Source organism: Sphaerodactylus townsendi, linkage group LG06 (genome assembly GCF_021028975.2).
Source record: "Sphaerodactylus townsendi isolate TG3544 linkage group LG06, MPM_Stown_v2.3, whole genome shotgun sequence".
Taxonomy (NCBI): Eukaryota; Metazoa; Chordata; class Lepidosauria; order Squamata; family Sphaerodactylidae; genus Sphaerodactylus; species Sphaerodactylus townsendi.
In genome coordinates this window covers 23512938-23538268 of record NC_059430.1, presented here as the reverse complement: position 1 = coordinate 23538268, position 25331 = coordinate 23512938, and the positions used below count along the sequence as shown (strand labels likewise).

General features: G+C 42.7%; 1 protein-coding gene across 6 annotated transcripts in view; it reads left to right on the top strand.

The window, feature by feature from the left end:
- Positions 1-25331, top strand: part of CACNA1C (calcium voltage-gated channel subunit alpha1 C) — a 563646-nt gene that overhangs the window by 478428 nt on the left and 59887 nt on the right. For 3 of the 6 annotated variants that reach the window (XM_048499568.1, XM_048499566.1, XM_048499565.1), the window contains one exon: positions 1468-1551. In XM_048499568.1, the coding sequence (XP_048355525.1) occupies positions 1468-1551 (84 nt within the window). Of the gene's footprint in view, positions 1-1467; positions 1552-2086; positions 2171-25331 lie in introns of all 6 variants that reach the window. The other 3 variants (XM_048499569.1, XM_048499567.1, XM_048499570.1) reach the window with 2 other exon arrangements.

Here is a 25331-nt window from a genome sequence, read left to right as displayed (position 1 = left end):
GGGAGGCAGAGGGAGCTCCTTATTTGGGCAGTGACTCCCCCTGATGTCCCTGCCCAAATAAGGAGCTCCCTTTGCCTGCCGGCTGGGTTTGACGAACCCCAGCCAGCCAGGGTGCCTTGGGGTTCCCCCTTCACCCTCCGGGAGGGCAGCAACAAGCAGCTTGTGCAGCCGCACAGAGGTTGTCCCGGCCCCGCCCCCAGCCTGAAGACCCTGCCGGCTGTGGGGGTTCCCCCGTTCGCCCTCCGGGAGGGCAGCAACAAGCGGCTTCCCGGCCGCAGGGAGGTTGGCCCCGCCCCGGCCTCGTTAGAGGCCTGAAGACCCTGCTGGCTGCGGGGGTTTCCCCATTAGCCCTCTGGGAGGACAGCAACAAGCAGCTTCGCGGCCGCACGGAGGTTGTCCCGGCCCCGCCCCCAGCCTCATTAGAGCCTGCCGGCTGCGGCTTATGATTGCTAGAAAATGGTGACTCGCGTATAAGCCAAGAGGTTTTTCCTTAGCCTTTAAACAGGGCTGAAAAACTCGGCTTATACGCGAGTATATGCGGTATTTTGTTTTCACTGATTCTGAACATCAGCTTCCAAATGACCTTGGCTTCTACTGCCTTTACCCTAGTCTCAGAATAGGGAATGCTACAGGCCGGCTTTCAGCTACTGAATGGAATCTTTTAGGGCTGTATACATCAAACTTAGGGAGCATGTCTGTGTGATGCCCAACCATTGAGTCCTTGAGTTGCCCATTTGTCAACCTACAGTGCTCTCACACCATCAGTGATCATAGGAAAATATCCTCTTTGGACTGAGCTCCATGGTGATTTGCATATCACGTTGCAGTTCGGTGCAGTCTTATGTAGGCAACATAGAGCACTAATGACATGGAAGAAATAAAAAGGAAAAAGGAAATGTCTGCATCATTAAACTGGAGTAGATATAATATGCTATTCCTTCAGACGCCAATTTCCAGTAGCTGGGATCCCACCAGAGGGAAAGCATCTCCGTTGCCGCTTCAGCTCAGTGTGAAACAACCTTGGGTCTCATCTGATCTTAAAAAAAATCCCACAGCTTGTCTCTCTGCTCTCATAGTATGAAACTAAAGTTGCACTTTCACTTCTGCCACAATCAAACTACAAATGCCACTGGGCTGTGCAAACAAAGCAAAATTATAACCCTCCCTGGCAGAAGAGAAATGGCTAAGAAGGGACTTTTTTGCACTGTTCACAGCCTAAGCATTACTCCATCTTGCAGTTGGCACTCACAGAACGTTCTTATGCTTACATTAGTACTCAGTCCCCTTAGTTTCAGTGGGATTGCTTATTTGAGTGACGCCAATTTGTGGGGCAAAGCCCAGCCTTTAGCTATTATTTTGAAGCCATTTGGTGCTATCAGGGCAGTAATTCTAATGCCAGCTTGAACTGTTTTTGTCTGTCTAACATTCCTTTTTAATCCCCATCCTGCCTGCCCTTTCCTTATGTAGGGTTACTTTAGTGATCCTTGGAATGTTTTTGACTTCCTCATCGTAATTGGCAGCATAATAGACGTCATTCTCAGTGAAACTAATGTGAGTATTACTCTACCCTCCCTAGGATGCCACCAAATCTTCCTTCTATTCTTCCTCCTCCTGTTTCCTTCTTTTTCGTTCTGGTTTATGTTTTCTTCCCTCTAGTCATGCTTTTATTGAACTTGCCGTCGTCCTTCTCCCAGGGGGGAAAAAGAAGGAGGCTAGAATGCCTCCTTCTTTTTCACTCATCACAGCTGTGACTGGTGAAACTGCAGTTAGGGTGACATGTTTTTTTCCCTCCAAAAAAACAAAAAAAGACATGTTTGAGTGTAACTTTCTCAACTAACCAGGCTTTTGTTGATACCCTCCATCATGTTACAGAGGTTTGAGCAGCCAGTACTGTAGAGTGGTAAGAATCTCTTTAATATGCCCACGTAACCTGTTTCTTTTCTTATTTTTTTCTCTTCTCTCCCTCTTTCACGCTTTTTTATTTTTGTTTTCCTTTATTATTTTATCTCTCCTTTTTTCTTTCTCTTTCCTCTCCTTTGTTTCTTTCTTTCTTTCTCTTTTTCCTCGGCTTCTCTGCCACATGCAGCACTATTTCTGTGATGCATGGAATACATTTGACGCCTTGATTGTTGTGGGTAGCATTGTTGATATAGCAATCACCGAGGTGAACGTAAGTAGCTGGCGTCTGTCCATGAATGTGCCTGCTCTTAACATTCATTTGTCTCTTCCGGTTATTTTAATCTCTTCTTTTTTATTCTCTTCCCTTCTTTTCCCCTCCCTTTTTATTTATAGTTTTTTAAAGGATTCCTTTCTTCAGTTCTGAATTTTTTTTGTTTTTGCTTGTTTCTTTAACTTTTGGAACAACTTTGAGGATTTTCTGATTGTTGCATCATTTTCTTTCCCCCATAACCAGCCTGGCATGAATAAAAACTGTATAGTAGGAAAGTCAATGAGAACTATGTGGAGTGAACACACAAAAAGCAGGTCTGTGACCTAGGAAGCTGCAAAAATAGTCCGAGGACTGTGATTTCTCAACATTTTATCAGACTTCCCATGGCACTGGGACACTTGCCACTTCACAGAGATCTATGAGGCAACTCTTTCGAGGAGGAATAGTGGGAACCATGTGTGAAATGCTCTCTGCCAGGCCTTTACAGCCCTAAGTAATTCCCCATACATAAGCACACAAAATCCCAAAATCTGCCTATGATCCATGCTTTTTATGTATCACATGGACGGAAATAATTTCTCTCTGCATTAATCTTCCTCTCACTTTGTGTGGAAAAAACCTGCGCTGGAAAAAAAACTTTATCCAAAATGCATGTGGCCCATAATATCCAATTCAGTTCCTGCAGACACACCATCCAACACTTGATTGTTATAGTCAACTTTTACCATACTCAGGAATTTTAAGGGGCAGTGGAGGGGAGGAACTGATGGGAAGTTCCCCCTTTTCTTTGTAATAGGGAATTTCCCTTCAGGGCAGATTGGCCAGGGATCCTAAAGGTTTTTTGCCTTCCGCTGGACAATGTCAACCATTGGTTCTACATCCTCTCCAACTGCTCTTACACTATGCCAGGGGTCTGCAACCTGCGGCTCTCCAGATGTTTATGGACTACAATTCAGGGGCTGATGGGATTTGTAGTCCATGAACATCTGGAGAGCCGCAGGTTACAGACTCCTGCACTATGCAGTGATGTCTATTATATTGACTGATTTGACTAGAACAATTAAAAAAATGAAAACTATGTTTGAAAACATTCACTTGTTAAATCCATACCCCCTAAGCCTATTCCTTTCCCAGTAAACTGTCAGAGTGTATATGTGGTCATGTTGATTTATAAAATACCCAAACCAGTGCCATATAATTGCTTTTTATTAGGACCAGTTAAAATATTTTACTGGCTCATTTATTTACTTGAAACATTTATATATTGTATCTTCAGAGACATGCAGCTCGCAAAATACAGTCAAACCATTAACACAAGAAATTACCATTAGCAATCGCTAAAATCTAGCCAATAAAAATTAGAAAAAATTAGAAGTATAAAACATATTTAAAAAAGAGGAAAAATATTTTGCAGCCTAAATGGTCAGCATAATGAATTTAAAGCTAGAAGCAGATTGTGAAAAAAATTAAAAAGACAAAACTCTTAGTTAAAGGCCCAGATTTAAAAAATGTTTGGGCCTAGTGCCTAAAAGGGTATAGAATAGGTGGCAGGAAGTCTTAATGGGCAGGGCATTCCACAGACAATGTGCCACCACTAAAAAAGCCTTATAAAGAAGAACCATGGATTGCCATGGCCTGGTCATACTTCTTAAGCAAATTGGCCATTCTGGCAGGGGCTGATGGGAATTGTAGTCCATGAACATCTGGAGAGCCGCAGGTTGCAGACCCCTTAGCAGCTTTGTCACTGAAAGACAACCTAGACTTGCTGGAAATGAGATTTACTTCATTGACCCTCATCCATCCTATTGTGTTATCCAGGCATCTATTCAGTACTTATCCAGGCCCATCTCAGCTGTTAGGGAGAAATTGAGCTGGGTATCATTTGTGTGAGGTGGCACCTCACTTCTGATCTCCTGAATCTGGACTGAATTGGGTTTAACTTATCCACCTCCCCCAAGTCTGCCTAAAGCTGTGCAGTTTCCACATGCTTAAGCAGCTTGTTCAAAAGTGGAATGTTGGCCACCAGGCAGTAGTTATTTAGCAATCTGGGGTCCAAGAGGATGGTCTCATGACTTCCTCTTCCAAAGTAGTCAAAATTACACTCTCTATCACAGATATGTTTATTACCTCCCAGATCCACTTCCCCAACCCTTTCTGGCTTAAAATCAACAGCCAAGAAGATCAGTGAATATTCTGGACGTCATCTTCATCAAGCCTTACCCTCTGAATGCTATCTATACAACTAGGACAAGACTGTGCTGCAGCAGCATCCTGAAACTGAACTGAGCCAACTATGGTCTCTAATTTGTGGCAGATGTGAGCACTTTTACTTGCAAAATGCATCACAAAAAACAACAACACAGTGGGCCTGTAGATTTTCTGGTTCTGCATCCTTAGAGGCCCAAGATAAGAACTCTCTCACAACTCCAGAAATTGCATAGATGCAGTGGTAGCTGAGTGGTGAGTTTGCTTTACTGCTATCACCTCCACAGAGTAGGCATAATACTATGGTCTCATCTTTGTTTGGTTGAAGTTGCTTTGAGTTTTGCTCCAAACATTTGCCCACCTGCCAGCCAGTGTGATGGAGTGGTTAAGAGCAGGTGGACTCTAATTTGGAGAACCAGGTTTGAGTCCTTACTCCTCCACATGAGTGGTGGACTCTTATCTGGTGAATCACATTTGTTTCCCCATTCCTACATTCTTGCTGGGTGGCCTTAGACTACTCACAGTTCATTCAGAACTCTCTCAGCCCTTCCTACCTGTTGTGGGGAGAGGAAGAGAAGGAGTTTGTAAGCCCCTTTGAGTCTCTTTATAGGAGAGAAAGGGGGTATAAATCCAAACTATTGTTCTTCTTCACGTCATTGCCCAAGCTCCCCGGTAAACCAAGGTGCATTCTGAGCTTGGCAGAAGTATGCTCTAGAGCAGTGGTGACGAACCTATGGCACTTCAGATGTTAATGGACTACAATTCCCATCAGCCCCTGCCAGCATGGCAATGCTGGCAGGGGCTGATGGGAATTGTAGTTCATGAACATCTGGAGTGCCATAGGTTCACCACCTCAGCTCTAGAACATTTGTCTCCAGTTAGAGCAGTTCTGTACTTTGCATATTATACAGAGCCATGACAGGAAACATCAAAACATAGAACTGGAAGGGACCTCAAGGCTCGTCTAGTCCAACCCTCTTCACAATGCAGGGAATTCACAACTACCCTCTCACTCCCCCAGTGACCCCCGCTAAATGTCCAGCGGAAGTCAAAAAACCTTTAGGATCCCTGGCAAATCTGGCCTGAAGGAAAATTCTTTCCTGACCCCAAAGTCAGGATCACTAACCTTACTCCTGAGAAAGTTCCAAACACCTCCAGAAACACTCTGAATTCAGCAGATGGGGCAGGCCATCCTAACCAGCCACTGCTCTTGCAGTGGTTCTGGATATCACAATTAGCACGCTTTTGAGTTTATGAACATCCAGTGAAGAAGCATAGGGAACTCAAAAAGTTGCTGATTGTTGTGTTTTGTTTGGTCATAAAAAAGCTGCTAAATAGCCTGCAGAATTTTCTGTAGACCAACTTGGTAATTGCAATCTTGGACAGTTTACTGAAAAAGCAACCAAACTGGGAGCATTCTTGAAAATAAAAGAATTCTGGATAAAAAGTAATTGGTAAATTATGGAGCTGATTAAATCTAATCAAGGCCATTCCGGATGAGATTCAGACATTGGTTCTTGGTCATGTTCTGGCCAAGAAATATGGATCAAAACAATAGAAAGCAAGTATAGAAATCCGAAAGGAAACGCAAACCGGGGAACCTCACCCCCGGAGACAACTTGCAAAGAAGTTCTTTGCAAGTTGTCTCCGGGGGTGAGGTTCCCCGGTTTGCGTTTCCCTTCAAGAAATATGGATACCAGACTCTAGGTGAGCCTTCCGATCTCCCAGAATTACAGTTCCTTGCAGACTAAAGAGATCAGATCCCCTGGAGAAAATGGCTGCTTTTGAGGGTGGACTCTGTGGCAGAACATGACCAAGAACCACTGAGGTCTCACCCCTCCCCAGACCCCTCTCTCCCCATACTCCATACCCTGAAATCTCCCGGAGTTTCCCAACTTGGATCTGCAACTCTGCTCCCCCATCCCTCGCTGATGGCCAGCGCTGACCTGGCGACTTGACCAAGAAAAGATATTAAGTAAATGCGATTCATCAAATATATATCCCATTTCCTATATGTTGGCCCCACAATTTTATCAGAAAGCATAGATTTAGCAGGGAAGTTGTAGTCTGTGTTCACAATATTGATGACTCCTTAGCCCAATTTAGTCACTCTTATGTGCAAGTTGGCATATATGGTTAAAGTGAGATTTTATTCGATTTTTGTTTAGCATATTAGCACCTAAATTTAATATCTTTCTAATCTAAGAAAACAGCAGTATCAACTAGTTTGTCCCAATTACACTAAGAGTTAAATGAATGCTGTTAAATAGGGGAGTTCTCAATTAGTACTGAGCTTGATCCAAGTTGCTTATAATAGCCGAAAAGTTAATGGGGCTCTCCTGTCTTGCATAGGCCTCCCAAATTTTACAGATGTCATTAATAATGGTTCTCTGAATCCCCTCTAAAGATTAGCCTCCTACTATACAGTCCCTACAGAATTCTGCACATGTCTTTTTATTATCTGGCATGTTTAAATCTTCTCTTTTTAAACTTTGCTATTAATTCCTAACATTTGTTACTAAGAAATTAATTGGTTTTGATTTTTTCTTTTTAATTTTTTTTGCACAATATCTGATGCACTGATAATTGAAAATCAGTTAAGGATGGAGTTTGTTCTGAATTGTTTGAAATCCTCTTGCACTTATAACCCTGCAGAATAAGAGAATGGATGGTACTGTATGTTGATGTGTCTCTTCAAAATACCCTTGCTGCCTGCGGCATTTGGTATGCAAACCATCACCCCAATGGATAGGCATTAGTAGCTGCAGATCAGAAAATTTCCATCTTTCCAGACACAAATCAAGTTTGTTGATCAGATGCATCTTTCTTTTGCCCTCCCCACTATGGGCCCTTTACTGCTTTGCCTGCGGTTTGAAGGTCTGATCAAATCTGCCTTGTATGCCTGTGTGCTGACTTGTTTTGCATCAACTAACCAGGAGGGGATGGGAGGTTAGGGACGATGAAAATTCTCCACAAGCTCTAGACAAGGTACATTTTAATTGGCTACCAACACCAGAAATCATGCAGTAGCATTCTGATCAATAGCAGCTAGGCCTATTTAGTGTACAGTAGAAACCTAGAAGCTTCTGCATTAGGAGCAAATGAGAGCGCTCTGGTTTGCTGCATAATTAAAGTGAACCCTTCTTGGCATGAGTTACTTTGTCATGAAAGGTGATGGATGCTTTGAGCAAGAACATTCTGTAAAGTCCATCTGGGACTTTGCTATGCAGATAGAAATTGACTGGGATGCACTTAGTTGCCAAAGCAATATAAGGCAAGTATAGAAGACACAAAGTTATTTATTTTAGTAGCTTATTGTATTTGTGTGTGTGTGTGCGCGTGTGTGTGTGAGCGCGTGCGTGCGTGCATTTGTGTGTTTGCTGACTTGTCTTTGTATGTCATGCATGAACTGGATTTATTTTAAATTTGGAGGACCAAAGTGTTACTTAGAGCGTAGCTGGACAACAAATGGTACATTAATTTCTAGAACATAAATGCTTACAATGGAAACAATCCATGCTGAGGGAAACTTGGCTGATAAGGTGATAATCTAGGAAGAACAAATCTTGGCATAGTTAAAGGAAAATCTGACATGTTTCATGAATGGAGATATAATTCTATAAGACTTTGATTCCTCATGACGTTCAAGTAGTTTTTCTCACTTTAAGTTCAGCAGAATAATTCCTTACTTCCTGACATGAAAACCTGGCCACAACAATATTTACTTGCATCACCTGTATAGGAAATTACATCTGTCCACTGAAAAGACAAAGCAAGGTGAGCCACCCCCCACCCCACCCCCGCCCATCATTCCAGATTATGCTCAGCTTCCACTACCTGGTTCAAGTCACCTTCCAGTGCTGGCTGAAAGCTGTGCATCTGATTGATATTTTGGTATACCAGTAAACAAGCACCAGCCAAGAATGCAGTTTCTGTTGAAATAACTAGCACTTCCAGTTTCCTTAAACACTAATGGCTACATCAAGACTAACTGGGAATTACTCTCATTCCCTTTTCCTGCTACAATCTCTCCCCCATGTCATTCCTGAGGGACCCCTGTCCCCCAGGGGTCTGCAACCTGCTGCTCTCCAAATGTTCATGGACGACAATTCCCATCAGCCCCTGCCAGCATGGGCAATTGGCCATGCTGTCAGGGGCTGATGGGAATTGTAGTCCTTGAACATCTGGAGAGCCGCAGGTTGCAGACCCCTGCCCCAAGAGAAGCATTTTATGGGGATCAGTTTGCTGCAGCAGGATGGAAGAGACAGTAAAGTTCCATTCCGCCACTTGAAAATTTATCCTGGAACTGACCCCAAGTCTGAATTTATGAAATATAGACAGCTGCAGCTTTCCCAGAAATGCAGATCACATATTTTTGATTCCTATGAGAGGTTATGACAAAGAGCACCCCAAATGAAGGCAACTGCTATGAAATGATCATGTAAAGAGAAGATTATACAAGCCTGATGAGAAACAGAATGCAAACAAGAGAAAGACCCACAAGAAATTTCAGGGGGAGCTCTCATTTCCCTCTCCCCCACTATTTCCTTTTTCTGAAAGCCCCCCTTTCCTGGTTCTTTCTGTCCTTCCCACCCACCAGCCAACTACCTTTATCTGTCTTCTCTTTAGATTTCCCATCTTCCCTCCCCCTGGCAACTTTTACTCAAAGAAAACTCTGACCCCGTTGTGCAGTGCTGACTGAGCCAGCGTGGGGAACCTTCAAGGACTCCTGGGGCACCTCACTTGCCCCCTTATCCCATCACTACACTTTTCTCCTTCCCTTTTCTAGTTGACCTTTCTGGATTCTCTGTGCAGACCCACATTGGGGCTGTGCATGTGTGCAGGCCAGCCACAGTAAAATAGAAAGCTTTTAGCTGCTGACTAGCTGACTAAAAAGGCAATCTTTCCCCCTTGCCCCAGGTCAAATGATGAGGGTGGGAGGGAGTGCATTTTCCCTCAGTCATTCTTTTGCCATCATGGTGACTAGAAGGATTTCTTTCTAGCTCTGTGCTTACTGGATTTTCTGCTATTTTCTTTGGTTCTTCCTTGGGTTGTTCCTGGTGTTCTTTGAGTCATGTCTTCGAAGAAGGACATGGCTCTCGTTAAAAAGTGCTCCTCATGTGAGGCCAAAATGGCTCGAATGGATGCTCATCTCGAGTGCCTCCTTTGCCTTGGAGAAACCCATAACCTCTCTACTTGTAAGGCCTGTGCATCTCTCACTCCTAAAGCCTGCCAAGTTAGAGCTACCCACAATGAATCGCTCCTGTATGAGTGGGCTTTGGCTCCTTCAGAGAAGTCCAAGACTTCATCGTTGCTGACAGCAGGTAGTACCATTTTGGCACCACCTCCAACAAAGAGCAAGTGTGCCTCCACTAAGGACCCTCCAAAAAAGCCAAAGGGCTCCCCAGCTGCCACTTCTCATCCATCTCCACTTGCCTTGGACTCAACGGTTGTCCGTGCTACCTCTGGTCAGGGTTCCCAGTCCTTGGCTTCTCCAGCTGGGGCATCGTTGGGATCTCTCTGGCGGTACAGTTAATACTGTCACAGCTCTTTAGAGAGTCAGCACTGCTCTTGACATCAGTCTTCATCTCAGCACTGGTTTTCATCTCAACATCGGTCTTTGGAGGAGCATCATACCATTTCACGGAACTGACTGTTAACCTGGGGCCGCCTGCACTCAGATGAAAATTGTTCTCATCACTGTTTCTCATCAGCGCACAGCAGCCACTCCTCTGACTGCCACTGTTCACCATGCCATGATTCCACTTCTCGACACTGGCACAGTTCTTCTAGTGGCAGCCAACCATCATCCTATGGCACCAACAACATCATGCTTCTCACTCACACTTTGGCTTAATCCTTGCTTCTCGTGTGCCTTGTCCATCTCACTCACCTCTTTCAATTGTGGTGCAAGGAGCTAGTTGTCAGTCCCAGAGTAAGTCACCCACAGTGCAGTGTTTAGAGTCACCATCTATGATTCCCCCGCTGCCACAAGCTGTTGTACCTGCGGCCCAGCAGGAGGATATATGCCAACTGGATGCTTTGTCTGTTCTCAGCACCGCCGAGACCTGACCTCCACCTATTGCCTGTGCTACTCATGCACTGCCGCTCCAGGCTTCCATTTCAACATTGGCGGGATTGCCCTCCACTGCTTCCACATCATTGACCTCTGCATGGCAGCAGTATTCCTACTACTATCCTCTGTTTCTCCAGTTTCTTGCCCAACCTATGGAAGCACTGGGATGGGAGATCTGTCTGGCCTTCTTTCTTGAGCTCTTTTTCAGCTTTGCGCTCCCTGCATCACTATTCCTGAGTTCATGACCATGTGCCAGTCACTCTTGGTGCTGAAGCCACTCTGTGTCTGCATCTGCTCAACATCATAACCGGCCTCAAAGAGTTTCTCAGAGTTGTTCTCCTGTTCCTCATGTGAAGGTTTGTCAGCATGTATCCAGTTCCTCCAGTGCTGCTCCAGTGCATCTGTTGGATGACCAGCTCCATACCCATCAATGTCAGAACTCTCCTTTTCACAGCTCCCTTCAAAGCCACCTTCTATCCACCATTCAGGTAACTGATCTGATGTTCTTTCATCACCTCAACATGACCCTTCAAATTTGAGATGGTCAGTATCACCGGTTCCCTCCTCTCTGGCCACATACCTGATTTGGATCCAGGTGCTTTCCTCCCTTGGATGTGAGGTCCCTATGGGGGAGCCATTGACTGCGTCATCTACCAACAACCTATGGCTCTTTTTGGAGCAACTGATTAGAATTGCTAAGACCCTGAACTTATCTTATCAGGCAACTCCTCAGGATAATGTTGACTCTATTACGGATGTTTTATACTCCCCCGAAAGCACTCCCATTGCCTTACTCATGACATAAATTTTCTTTGAAATGGCTGGTACTAATTGGACCAGGCCTGCTATGGTCTCAGCATCTAATAGGCTTATTGGAAACTGGTATTGGGTGTAAAAGGAAAGGTGTGATTTTTTGTTTGCCCATCCTCAGTCCAATTCAATAATTGTCGACACTGTCCCATCTAGAAATAAAAGTGCCTCTTTGTTGCCTGGTCAGTGATCACTAATGACAGTTGGGTGTTGAGCATAATAAATAATGGTTATGTGTTGGAGCTTTCATTTGTGCTGCAATTCTCTGATTCTACTGCTCATGTCTCTCCTCCCTCCTCTTTTCTGTTGCAAAAAGTCAATATTCTTCTATACAAGGGGGCAATTGCAGAGGTACCTCAAGATCAGGTCTTATGTGGGCTATACTCCTAGTATTTCTGGTGGACAAAAAAAATGGTGGTAAATACCCCATTCTGGACCTGTGGCCCCTTAAGCATACATGCATCAGAAAGTTCTCTATGGTCACTCTGCCCATGGTTTTTACTCTCTTATCCCCAGGCACCTAGTTTGTGGTCCTGGACCTGCATGATGCTTACTTTCATGTATCCATTCATCTTAGCTCTCACAAGTTGCTTAGTTTCTATTGTGTCATAAGGATTATGAATATGCCATAATCCTGTTCAGCCTTATAATTGCCCCCAAGACCTTTACCAAGTGTATGGTGGTGGTTGTGAGTTATCTGGTGCAACACGGCTGTATGGTGTTTCCGAATCTCAATGATCGGCTTCTCACTGTCTCACCACCTGACTTGTTGCAGTCACAAGTGGCTTTTACCTTATCATACCTTGCAGAGTTTGAGTCTCCTGGTTAATCTGGACAAATCTTACCTGCAACAGGCACAATCTGTACAGTTTATTGGAGCCTGCTTAGACACGATTGCCTTTACGGCTTTCCACCCTTACTCTAGGGTGGTCTCTATCAGGACTATAGTTCATGCATTTCAGGTAAAGCAACTACAAACGGCAAAGGTCATCCAACGGCTTCTGGGCCTCACTGTGTTCACCACTTCTGTGGTGTTACAAGCACGTCTCTTTATGAGGCTGCTCTAGACATAGTTTGTCTACTTTGATTCTTTCAGGGACAGCCTGCACGAATGCCTTTCTATTCCCAGACTGGTCCTTAGGTCTTTGTCTTGGTAGTTGTGTGATGCTGCAGGTATTTACTTATCCTTCCGTTCTTGAATGGGGTATACACTGTAATAGTTATTCTGCTCAGTGCAGCTGGTCTCCTTATGAACAGTCCCTGCATATTAGCCTCGTTCAATTAAGAGCTATAAGATTTGCTCTCATTTCCTTTGCAGGTTTCCTGGTCAGGAAAAATGTGCAAATCGCAACAGACAACACCACTGCAGAGTGCTATGTGAACAGGCAAGGGGGGACTGTGTCTCAAAGCCATTCAGATTTCATATTGGTCAATAGAGCATCGTGTGTATCTGTCATCCATCACAGCACTGGGCTGAACAACTGACTAATGGACTCCCTGAGTCTCCATGTAGCTCCCTGCCCAGATTGGTCCCTTAACCCATCTTGTCTCAATGAGGTATTTGGAGAGTGGGGAATGCAGCACATCAATCTGTTCACTTCACTGAAGAACTCGAAGTGAGCAACCTGCTGCTCCTGAGCAGGGGTGGGGAAAGGGTCCCTGGGGGGCCACTCTTCAGTTTTGTTTGACAGGACCCTCCTATACATATTTCCACCATTTGCCCTCCTTGGCAAGGCTGTTGCGAAGATACAGGCCAATTGTACCTACTTCATTCTGATCACTACCTATTGGAGCCATCATCCCTGCTTGTTGGTTCTCCACTCCCTTCCCACTATGCCTACTGTGCCCCTTCCAAGGTTCCAGACCTCCTCATGTCAGGGCTTCTCTGTTACCACATTCTAAAGTCACTGCATCTAACAGCTTGGCTCATTCAATGCTGAATGCATGGCATGACAGAATTCAGGATGTTCTTTTGTCATTATATAAACCTTTCACTCTCTGATTGTATGCCTACATGCAGGACAGATTTGTTCAATGGCCTCTGAGAAGGATATGGTTCCAGAAACTTGTTCGTTACTGATTTGTTTTACTATTTACTGTTCCTGTTGGATTCTGGCCTTTCTGTGGCTTCCATTACAATTAATATTTCTGCATTATCTGCATTTCATGTTGGATTTGACACTCTGTCTTTGCTCATCCTTTCTCCAAAAGATTCCTCAAGGGCCTGTGGAACACCTAGCCTCTTGTGAAGACTTCACTCTCACATTGGAGCATCATACTTGTCCTGACTCACTTGACCAACAAGCTGTTTGAGCCAATGTCTACATGTGGACTGGACTTACTGTCTTACAAAACAGCATTCCTTGTGGCAGTCACATTTACTCATAGGTTAGGGGATTTATAAGCTCTATAGTGGGATCCCCGCTTTACTAAGTTTCATAAGGACAAAGTTTTACTTTGGCCAAGCATTGACTACCTCCCAAAGGTGGTCTCAACTTTCTACCTGGCCCAGGACATGGAGTTGCCTACCTTTTTACTTTCTCCATCTTCTCCTACGGAGCTCGCCATGCGTTCTTTAGATGACTGCAGGGCTTTATCATTTTACATAGAATCACTAGTTTTGTAAAGATTTCCATTAGTTTTTTTTGTTTCAGTGGTCCTCATAAGGGACAAAAGGTTTCCAAACAGATGTTGTCTAAATGGCTTACAAAGGCTATTGCAAAAGCATATGATCTTGCCCAGGTCTCTTGCCCTTCAGGGGTGCATGCCCATTTCACAAGGGTGCAATCTGCTTCTGCTGCTTGGGGTGCAAGTGTTAGCATTTTTGATAGCTGCAAGGCTGCCACTTGATCTTCCCTGTCAACATTCATTAAGTAATATATGATGGATGTGAACTCTTGGAATGATACAGCAGTTGGGACAGCAGGTTTGCCAGCATTATTCAAATAGTCTGGCTCATGCCCACCTCCACGGTGGTTAAACTTGCCACTTTCCCAATGTTGGCCTGCACAGAGAACCCATGAAGATGAAATACAGCATTGCGCTTACCTGTAACTGTAGTTCATCGAGTGTGTTCCTGTGCAGACACACATCCCTCCCACCAACCCCGCTGTGGGCTGCACTTTGAGTTGCTTGCTGTTTTATTACCTTCTTTCTCAGCCATGGCATCTGGGAAGGGCTGAGGAAAAATGCACTCCTCCCCCTCTGATCATGTGACCTTGGGTGGGAAGGTTTCCCATCTTCAGTGCTGGGGGGCAGGGGGGGAGGAGTCCCTTTTTAGTCAGCTAGTCAGCAGCTAAAAGCTTTCTATTTTACCATGGTTGCGCCTGTACAGGAACCCACTCAATGAACTATAATTACAGGTAAGTGCAACATTGTATTTCTGTTTCCTCTCTTCATGTTACTGGCAGCTCTCTCCCCACCCACCCCCATATCTTCATTTTCCCCTCCTTCCTCTCCTTCTTACCCACTTACTTTTTATCTGCCCTCCATTTTCAGCTACATTTATTATTTATTTACCTCATTTATATCTTGCCCTTCTTCACAATGAAGACCCAAAGCAACTTAGATCATTCTATTCTCTATTTTATCCTTACCACAACCCTGAAAGATGTTGGGCTGAGAATGTATATTTGGCCCAAGATCATTCTGTGAGCTTCCACCGCAGAGTGTGGATTCAAACCTAGGTCTCACTGCATCACACTGGCTTTCTTGGGGTAGCTGTTATTCAAGAGTAGCAAGAAGTTGGCCTTCATGAATCATGCAAGTTATCTCATGACTGCTGCCAGGCTTGACCCTGCTGAGTCCTCCCTGAAAGGCCAATACAACCCTGTTTCTACCCCTACCTTTTACAGGCAGAAACCAAGGCTGGAACCTGCTGGCAGTACCGTAAGGCTGCCTAGCACAGCCATCAAGGACATTTGTTCCTTAAAGCTATAAGTGCTCCTTCAATTATTTTTGGGGGTGTTAAAAAAAAGCAAATGTATGTGTGCTTTAAGATTTCAGATTTTTCTGCAGACCTGGGAGTGTTCTCAGGTTTGTAGAAACATAGGTCTTATTTGTCCATGGCCCCAGTCTCCTGATTTAAGTAACTACAGGTGGCATCATAAATGAGAATAAGTTATGTTGTTCACAGTAGAAGGGGTCTTGAAGGTTCTGATAATCTAAGGCCCTTTCTGCAAAAATCCCCTGAAACATTTCTAAAACATTTTAATCTCCCCTCCCTTTAGAACAATGTATGTCTGCACTCACCCCCCCTCCCAAATTATTCCTGGCCACTATTACACAATCCCCCTCCTATTTTTAGTTCTGTGTTGAATCGATGCTTCAATGCTTCACAGCCTCATGCTGCATTCTGTACTCCTCATACACTCAAGGCTTCAAAGACTGGCTCCTCCCAAAATAAAAGAACAAACAGAGAAATGCTGCAAATAAATAGGCAAGGGGAAACTAAATTAGCTCAGAAAAGGGTGCAGAGGAAGAAGTTCAGGGAAGCAGAGAAGCGTGGAAAACATAGAAGATCACATAGCAATTGAAAACATTTTCAAAACATTTCAGTCAGAGAATAGTTTTAAAAGGGGATTCATTTAAAACATTTTGAGGCTGGAAATAAAATGTTTGGGGGTAAAAACAATGTAGAACTCTATGGAAGAAACATTTTATTTCCTGCTGTAATTTTTTTTTAAAAAGATTTGTGCAGAAAGGGTCTAAGTCTGGCCAGTACTTAGATGGCAAACTGCTATGTTCTCTAAATAAATGTAACGCATATAAAGGCTCTTCCACCATTAGTGATCACCAACACTGAGAAACTCTTTTTGGAAAATAAAATATTAATACAGCTTCCCAGATGATGTGGGGTGACAGTGATAACAGCTTTTATGTGCAATTTCTCAGAAAATGCTACCCACTCACCCACATTTAAACAAGAACAGCACCATTGCTGAATGTTCAAGAACTAATGCTTCGTTTGGATCTGATTCTGGAGCATTGCCCAATAGGTAACCTTTTTAGAAAACATTTTTGGGAATGTATACTCTACCTTTTTCAGTGCTGAAGAGAGTCTGTCCCTACCAGCAGTGTTACCTGAAATGGTGGGAGTTCGTGCTTTTTAGGGTGGGGGAATTAGCAAGAATGGTCTCTTTGGCTCAGCAGAAGGTTGGACAAGCTCAGAATCTTTGTTCCCTATGTATATCAAGGTCAGCTTTTGCAAGAAATCCACAGGAAAGCAAAATAAAGTTTAATAAATTTATTGAGAAATAATAGTGGCACACAATAATCAAAGCAGCAGAACACACACACACATTCTTAGGATATAAGCAGTGTTGAGAGGAGAGGTTTGGAAAAGATAAGGGGAATTTTGGGAGCAAGAATTATAGTCACCTTATCTTGGAGTGGAAAGGTCCAATGAACAGAACTGAGCAACCCGCACTTAGCTCTGGTAGAAGAAAGATCAATATGTTGGGGACAATACCAACTGATAGATAGGTGTCCAGAGATACTGAGCACTAGCTACTGGGAGAGGAGGCTTCTTATAGGGGGAAAAACGGACACTCAAGGTTATGCAGAGTGGCCCTCAATTTCCCAAAACAGGGAGTCCAGCCTTTCTGGGGAAAGATAAGAGGTAGACATCAACTTTTCGTGTTGAGTGGATAAGCTAATTGTTCTAGTTGCAGGGGTCTGCAACCCGTGGCTCTAGAGCCGCATGCAGCTCTTTCAGCCTTATACTGCGGCTCTGCATGGCCTGGAGGTTGGAGGGTAGCGAGGGCATGTCCCTCCAGCCCTCCAGAGCAGTGCTGGAAGGAAAGGTGAGTGGAGGGGCCGAACTAGATGTGGAGCCACCAGGGTTCAGTAGATCTTCGGGGCTGTGGAAAACAAGTCCAAATGGCTCTTTGGGTGGTAAAGGTTGCTGACCCCGGTTCTAGTGCTTAGCCTGATGGGCTAAGCTTGGAGTGTCTGGAGGTGGGTAAAGTGTTGAGTCAATCACCACTATAAAATAATGGCAATGTAAATAAGCTGGTCGTTAGAGTGATTAGTCAGAGGAAGGTTTTGGGTTAATACAATACTGGCAAGGACACTTGGGGCACATACCTTAACAAGTCCTTTGTCTTTGCAAGGAGGAAAGTCCAGGGCTGGAGATGGAAACACTCTCCAAAGTAGGGGCATTCTTTTCTCTTAATCCCTTTAGGAAAGATGTGAGGAAGGTATTTTGCAAGGCAGATAAGGGCAAGGGTCAAGTCCGTACAAAATTTTACTGTGTCCGTGTGCGTACACTAGCTAATGCAGAGGCTTTCCATTTTGGTGCAGCACTGCTAGGCACCTCAAGGATTGGCAGAATGGGTAGAGACACTGGTGTATTAAAACAGAAACACAAACCCCACCACACACAATGGGTCAGTCTAGTAACAGCAGGACACTCCCACTTTCCAATAAACAGGTATATCATGCAGTGTTGTGAATATTAGGTTGGGAGAGTACAAATGGAGCATTAAAATAAGATGTTTTTTAAAAGTTGTTGCAAAGGCTCAAAGAAATCCAACCTTAGGAAAATACAGAGGATCTTGGTTATTGTAAGAAGTTTGTAATGTGTGTTCCTTTTAAAACTGTGATACCGAAGCCTACTAATAGAGGTGTTTGTGTGAGAGAGATAATGACTGATTATCACAACTGCACATGCTTAGATCTCAATTTATTGTGTGGATTTGCAGTGTGTGCACTATTGGGTGGTAGTGTGTGTGTGTGTGTGTGTGTGTGTGTGTGTGTGTGTGTGTGTGTGATTTTAGTACATTTCTATCACTTGTCCTTTCAGGATGTCTCAGGGAGTATGAGTCCATGTACCCAGGCACACATCTCTATGTATCTGAGTGGAGATATATCTCTTAGGGCTTGTGCACACATTAACATTTACCCCTTGGTTGTTGTGCCAAGAGGGTAACTGCTTTGTTTACCTCTAGGTAGCAGCAGGCTAGCTCTAAGCAGTGTCTAGAGCTAATCCATTAGAGGTAAGTGAGAATCCACTGGGGGGAACTATAAGGGAAAGGTGGCATCTCCTTGGGATAGATAATGTGTGCACAAGCCTTAAAAGTGTAATTGAGCTTGTGTGTGGATGCAAGTGCCTATGTATTTTGGCATGTATCTCTGCTTGCAATAGAATTGGGGGTGCATGTGTCTCTGCATGCTTCATGCATGTGCATAATTATTGGCATGGCCTTGTTTTACTGTGCATGGCACTATAAAGGTGTGAACTCATGGGACTACTGCTAAGCCTACATTTATAATGAATCCATACTCACACAAGCTCCCACTGACGTTCTTGCATTGTGTAAGAACTAATCCTGCACTGTTACGCTGTGCCACTTTCCAGATGTAGGTGACTTAGTCAAGTGTAGAAATCACTGCAGAGCATGTCACTTCAGCTGTACCTCTCAACACGATAGTGACATCAAGGGCTAGGCACATCAGACATCATTCCTGGCTCTGATTTTTTTTATGGAAGCCATGGCATTGTTTCTGCCATGTTCCCTTTTGAGCTGGCTTGTTTTCAAGTCTGGCCCCCATTTATTAGCTTTAGCCTTAGTGTTAGCTAGATTTGTTCCTATATTTCCATTGCTTTGGATTAATTTAAAGTTTTGCTCTTGGTTTGCTGGTTTCACTTTACTTACCTGCATCTGATTACATGCAGCCAGTCCTTCAGATTTAAAATCTACAAGATCAGTTTTGTACTACTTTGAATTCTGGTAACACTGAATTGACATAAAAGCTGTCTGTAAGGAAAAACTAGGCCCAGATACAAGTGTTTTAAAACCAGTATAGGTTGCTGCTGTTCTGCCTTTACTCCTGACTTCCCTGAAAGACTCTCCACCCTTCCTTGAAGAAAACCCCCATATTCTGGATGAGATGCTCTTATTTGCCTGTCTTTGCATCTGTAGCTAGGGCTTTTCCTCAAACTAACCATTTTGGGGGCAAGGAACATGCTTCTCTGCAGATCGTCACACTCTTCCTCTTTGCCACTGAACAGCATGTTGGTTTGAGGGGATGCAGCCTTCAATGACCAGCTTTCCACTATGCATGAAACCAATAAAGAGAATTCCTTGGTTTCATAAATGTATATTCAGTAAGTCTCAAAAGACAGACTTTGTTTAAATAGTAATTGTGAGCATGATAATGGAACATGTGAACCTTAATTGGTTTCTTTTCAGTGTCTGATTTTCTCAAAATAATTATTGGTAAGATAAAGAATAGAAGTTTCCAGCCCTACTTCTTTCTCTTAATCTTTGTATATCTGCATGAACAAAGAAGCAAGATTTTTAGTCCTATTTGAAGAACTTACAATTCCCATTTGAAGAACTTACAAATCTGCACCTTTGGTCTTTTTGGCATAACCTCTGAGAGAGAATTTTGTCAGAACTGAAAGATGAGATTTTGTAGCAGAGACTTAGTTAAGAACTTATTTTTCATATTTATGGGTAGTTGACATTACTTGTTGCTTTGAGTCAATAATGGATGCTGATAAATCACTACACTTCTCCTGGTGGTGTTGGAAAAATCTTCAGGATTGGTGTGTGCTGTACCTTTATGTGTAATCAGGAAAGGCAAGCAAGCCTTCAGCCTCTGATAGTGTTACTAATGAAATATATACCCATCCCCCTCTGAGAACTCCATCAAAGAAACCAGTGAATAGCCTTGCAGCTGTTAGTTGGCCTTCCTCCTTTCATAATTTTCTTCTTTGGTATCTGTTGCATCTGAATTTTCACTTCCTGCAGATTTCAGTGCTTCAGGTTTACACATTTACTTGGTGGGTTATGTGTAGCAAATAAAAAACCATAAACAGGGGAGGTTCTCTGCTCTTCATCGAGCAAGATGAGGGTATACAAGTGTTGCAGAGATGTGGAGAGGGTATGCAAAAGCTGTGTCCCTATTTCCTCATAGGTGTGTGTGTGGGTGCCAGTGATTATAAAGACACTTGTGTGTAGATACTGTATTAAGGGTGAGTGGAGTTTCTTTTGCCTGCCTGTGCATGGCTAGCAATGTTTGTCTATGTTCTGTGTTCCAGTCAAGGTGCTTGAAAGTGGTATTTCTCAAATGTGAGTGGCTTTGAGCACATGAGAAGGTATATCTAGGTTGCCCCCTAGGCAGGAATGCCTGGGTCATAAGGATTTGTCCCTGTGTTAACATAGAAGTGTTTGAATGTCTGAGTGTGCAGGTGTACAGTGAAAGATAGAAAGCAAGGAATATTGTACATTTAGTTCTAAATAAATTATTTGAAAGACATAATTTAGGATCCAAACAACTGTGCTGTAAAAAAAAGCCAGAGGGAATTAAGATAATCATCTATATGAAGAAAGTGCCTGAATAATTACTTACAGTACTATAGAGAAGGGGATATATGCAGATGTAACATTACCTCAGACTCCAGACTCTATTCAGACTTATATCTCACAAACAGACTTGCTTAGTATCTGTCCCAAGCAAAAATTCAGTAACATCCAGTTGCTCCGTGTCTGATACGGAGGAAATCAAATTTCCTGATATGCTCCTAAAAAATCGATTTGATTTTCAAATTCTCTGAACCTTCTGAAGAATCAGCAGGCTGGCTGATGACTCACGCTAACTATCCCCAATCCTTGGCAACGTGTAGTATTTGTCTGGTCTACCCACAGGTGAAATTAAATTTCAACTTCCTAAAAGAAATTTCCTTGATTGTAACATCTGCTGCAGCCATGGGATTATTTCCAAGACATGTTTCTACATGTGGATGTCCCAACTTCTCATTTCCTCTCGTGTCCCAAGGAAGAACTAGAAATTTTGAACCTGATTTCAGAAAACTCTGAGACCATAATCAATTAGAACTGAGAGACAGCATACCTTTAGAAAGTGGAGTGACATTTTTTTTCCTCACTAAAAGACATTTTGTGTTGGACCAGGTGGAAAAGTGTGCTCTACTTTTTTTTTTGAAACATCTAATTATTAACTCTGGTAGGCTCCATGCAAATGGCATGCCTCTGCATTGTCTCAGATATCCCAATCTTCCTTTTATCCTCAGTGGTGCACATTTACTTTAACCCTGTTTATCCATTTCTCCATCCTGAACGTGTCCTAGCCAGGCCAAACCTCTACATGCCAATTTTCAGCAGCAGTCAAATATGTCTGAAAGCAGAGATCTGTTATTCCAGTCTTACAGTTCTTACTTGGGCAGAGGAAAAATGGCCAGTGAAGACTGGAAGATACTTCATACAGTTTTCAAAATCTCAGAGCTTCTGGAGCTTCTGTGGAGTAGGATTGAGGTAACAGTTCAAAGGAAGCTTACTTGGAAGTAAGTTCTGTTGGACTCCTTGGGACATTTTCCCCTAAAAATTGATATAGAATTGAGGTGTTAGGCATAAACTGATTTGAAACACCTTTCTTTTTCTGCGGGTGCGAACCTTGACTCGTTTATATAAGATTACTTCCGTAGTAATTCCGTGCTTGAGTTTGTTTTACACACCAAAGTCAGTTGTTTGAGGACTGTGACCTAAAATAAGTCCAACCTTATAATAGACCAAAGATTGGTGGAAGGACGGCATGCACATAGCCCTTGCCCCTTATTTCAGACTACATTCATCTGTGTTGCTGTATCAGTCTCTCTGCTCCTCCATCCCTCTATGTCTTATCATATAAACTTTCCAGCCCTTTGCTATTCTGCTGATATTGGAAACAAATCTTTGTTTTCCACGGATTTGTGATCGTTTTAGAATTTCAGTGTACCTCACGCAAAATTCAGAATGAGGGGACAAGACAAGTTCCTTCTCAGTCTTGCGTGGCTTGTATATGGACAACAAAGTTCTCCAATTGATAACTAGCAAAGGGCAAGGGAAGCATAGCAGCTTCTTCTGACATCCTGTTTTATCCCACCCATCTTAACCATTTTATGTATTCTAATATTTATATTTGTGTTTGTGTGTGCATGTTAATTTTTGTAGTGTTTGGAGGTTTTATTGGAGAGTTCTTTGTATTGTTTGTATTGTTATTTTGTATTGTTTGGAGGTTTTACTGGAGAGTTATTTGTGAATAACTTATTCACCATATGATTAAATCAATGATCAGGGCTGTGTGTATTTTCCAAACACACAGGGACTGGAGTTGTGCTAAATTCAGCCTTTAATGAATTTTAGCTTTTAGTTTTTAAGAGCAAATCTCTAGCCCTCAAGGCTTTACACTGTTTCATCCCATAATCTGCTTTGAGTCTCAGTGAGAAAGGCGGACTATAAGTAAATAAATCAAAGCTGAACAGTATGTGGGGAAATGCTTGGCAAAGCACCAAGGGGACCTGAGTGGGATTTCAGTGCCTTGCATAACTCTTTTCCTGTCTCCCAGGCTACCAAAAGAAAATTAAATTATGAAACCTAAGAAAATATGTGGGAACTTGCTTAACTTGCATAATTTGTACAGATCACCGAATTCAGCTTTTGGAGGGGGGAGGGCACAGGATTTTTTAAGGAAAGAGTATACACAGCTCTGATAATAATTATGAAAACATGATAAATCACTGGGACTCATCTTTGTTACAAAAATATCAGTGTTTAAACAAAAGTTTGAGTAAAGGATTTGGGAAACCATCTCGTCAAATCATGTTGTAGTAAGTGGGGAAATCTTCCATGTTAGAATCTGGTTTTCCTTCGTGCTGGTATTCTCAAACTAACAGATATGATTCTAACATTCATTTTTTGGAAAGGGGAAAGTCATCACTGTTATATAATGAAAATTTCTTCTGGACTCCCTCTGACATTGTTAGCTCTGAAATTTTTGTTCCATTTATATTCCACTCTTCTGCAAGCAATGTAACATATTATGTATACATGAATCCTTGTCCTCAATTTATCTTTACCCCAACCCTTTGAGATAGATTATGCTGAGAGAGTCAGTAGCCCAAAGTTACTCAGTGATCTTCACAGCTGAGTAGGGACTTGAACCCAGGTTTCCTAATTCAAGGGCATAACTTTGTAGAGTACCCCATGGTAGCTCATCCTGGACACCTCAGATCATAGGAAGAATAATGCTTTGCCCCATTAAATGAAAGGGAAAATTTGTCTTGAGATGGCATCAAAAGGTGAAATACCAAAAATGAATGTGTGAATTGATCCTTAATGTACCACCTGGTTATAAAACCAGCCTAAATCTATTTTAAAATCTGCCAGTTTTAATCAATGAGCTATTTTTAATTTGCATAATTGCATAAATTTTAAAATATGCAAGTACTTATTTGGTGTAAGAGTTTGTGTTTCCTCTATGGAAGAAGTCTTATAAATTAGACTTTCCTACAATCTCAGAAGTCATAGGCATATATCTAGCAATGTATAAAATGTAATAGTTGAACTGAAATTTCTTCATCTGCAAAGCCTGTAGTTTTCCTAGGATTAATGCTGCAGTAAAAAACACTGTCTCTAACATTTTACTTCCATGAGTTCTTTGAAATATATGCAACTCTTCAGCAGTGCATCTATATCTTCTGAAAGAACATGAAATGCAAACTTAAATTACTGTAGCCTTTAGGTATACAACATGATTATAGCATGCTTCAAAAACATAGGTTTGTCCTTCTTGTTTTTCTTGTTTGGTTTTTGTGTGGCTAAAAATATGAACATGTCATTCAATGGCTGATTACGCAGGAGGCCCCTGCAGCTGGCAACTGAACCCCAGCACCACAAAACTCTTTGTACCAACGTTGCCATGCACCTGCTGCTCTTGCTCTTGGCTTTCCCCATGGAAAGCAAGAGCACTTCAGGTGCCGCCTGATGCCATGGCAGGGCAGAGAGGAGATAAGCTCCCCTGTTCGTAATTGACCAATATCTCATTTACAACAATATCCCTTCTGTAATAAAGGTGGGGACATGATAAAGATAGGAGATGGAAAAGTGTTGTAACAGAGATTTTCATTCTTTTTTTAAATTCACAATTCAGCATTCCTGTTCCAGAAAAGTAGTCTATGAAATACAGGCAACTGAGTTGTTGTTTTGTAGAAGCAGGTACAGTGAATCATGCTGAGTTCCCTGCAGACGCCTACCCACCAAAACCTGGCAGCCAGAAATAATGGTTGGCAATATCCCATAGCAATCTCTTTAGTCTTGAGGCACTGAGTATATACATAGATATAGATGGTCTAAATTTACTCCTCTATTCACATCTCCATGTTTATATGAGCCCTACTGAACTAGTTGAATACATCTTTCAGTAGGTAGGGTTATTAATTGTCATCTACCTCAGGATAATAGAATACAATTTCATGTAAACTAAATAACTTTGTTTCAATGTTCTATTCCATGTTCACCATCAGGCTGTCCTCCTAACCCCTAATTGAGAGAAGACAGCACCAAAATAGCTTTTCCTTCTGGTTAGGGAACAAAACGAAACAAAGATCATTAACCAAGTTAGTCCTTGTGGGACAAACACTGATGCACACAAATTAGGTTCTTAATTTACCAGTCCCAGTATAGATCATGTCCTGACTTGGATAGCCAGACTTGTCTGATCTCAGAAATTAAGCAGGGTCATCCCTGGTTAGTATTTTGTTGGGAGACCACCATGGACTATCAGGATCACTATGCAAAGGCAGGCAACAGCAAACCACCTCTGAACGTCTCATGCCTTGAAAACACTATGGGGATGCCATACTTTGGCTGTGACTAGATGGCAAAAAAAGTATAGTTCACAGATTTTTAATTTCCTTCTGAAGATACTTCACCTTCAGTACTGAAAGGTGCTTACACGTGAAAATCCACAATTTATGATTTAGAGAAAGGTGGGTCAGGCTGCAGCAGTGGCTTTGGATGGGGAGCTACTTAACCCTTTTCCTGAAGGCTCTTTTTTGAAATCAAAATAACCTGCTGCTTTCCCACCCATGGTGTAGAAAATATACCTAGGTGTAAAAGTCCCTGTACATTTCTCCATTCCCCACCCCCACCCTGTGGGTGGAAAGAAGTTGAGAAGAAGGATTCTGAGCATTTAAAAATATCCTAAAGGAAAAGGTGTAAATTATTCCTTCAAAATTGCCTCTGTAATCAAGTTTACAACCTTTTAGCCAACAGGAAATGGGTTAAA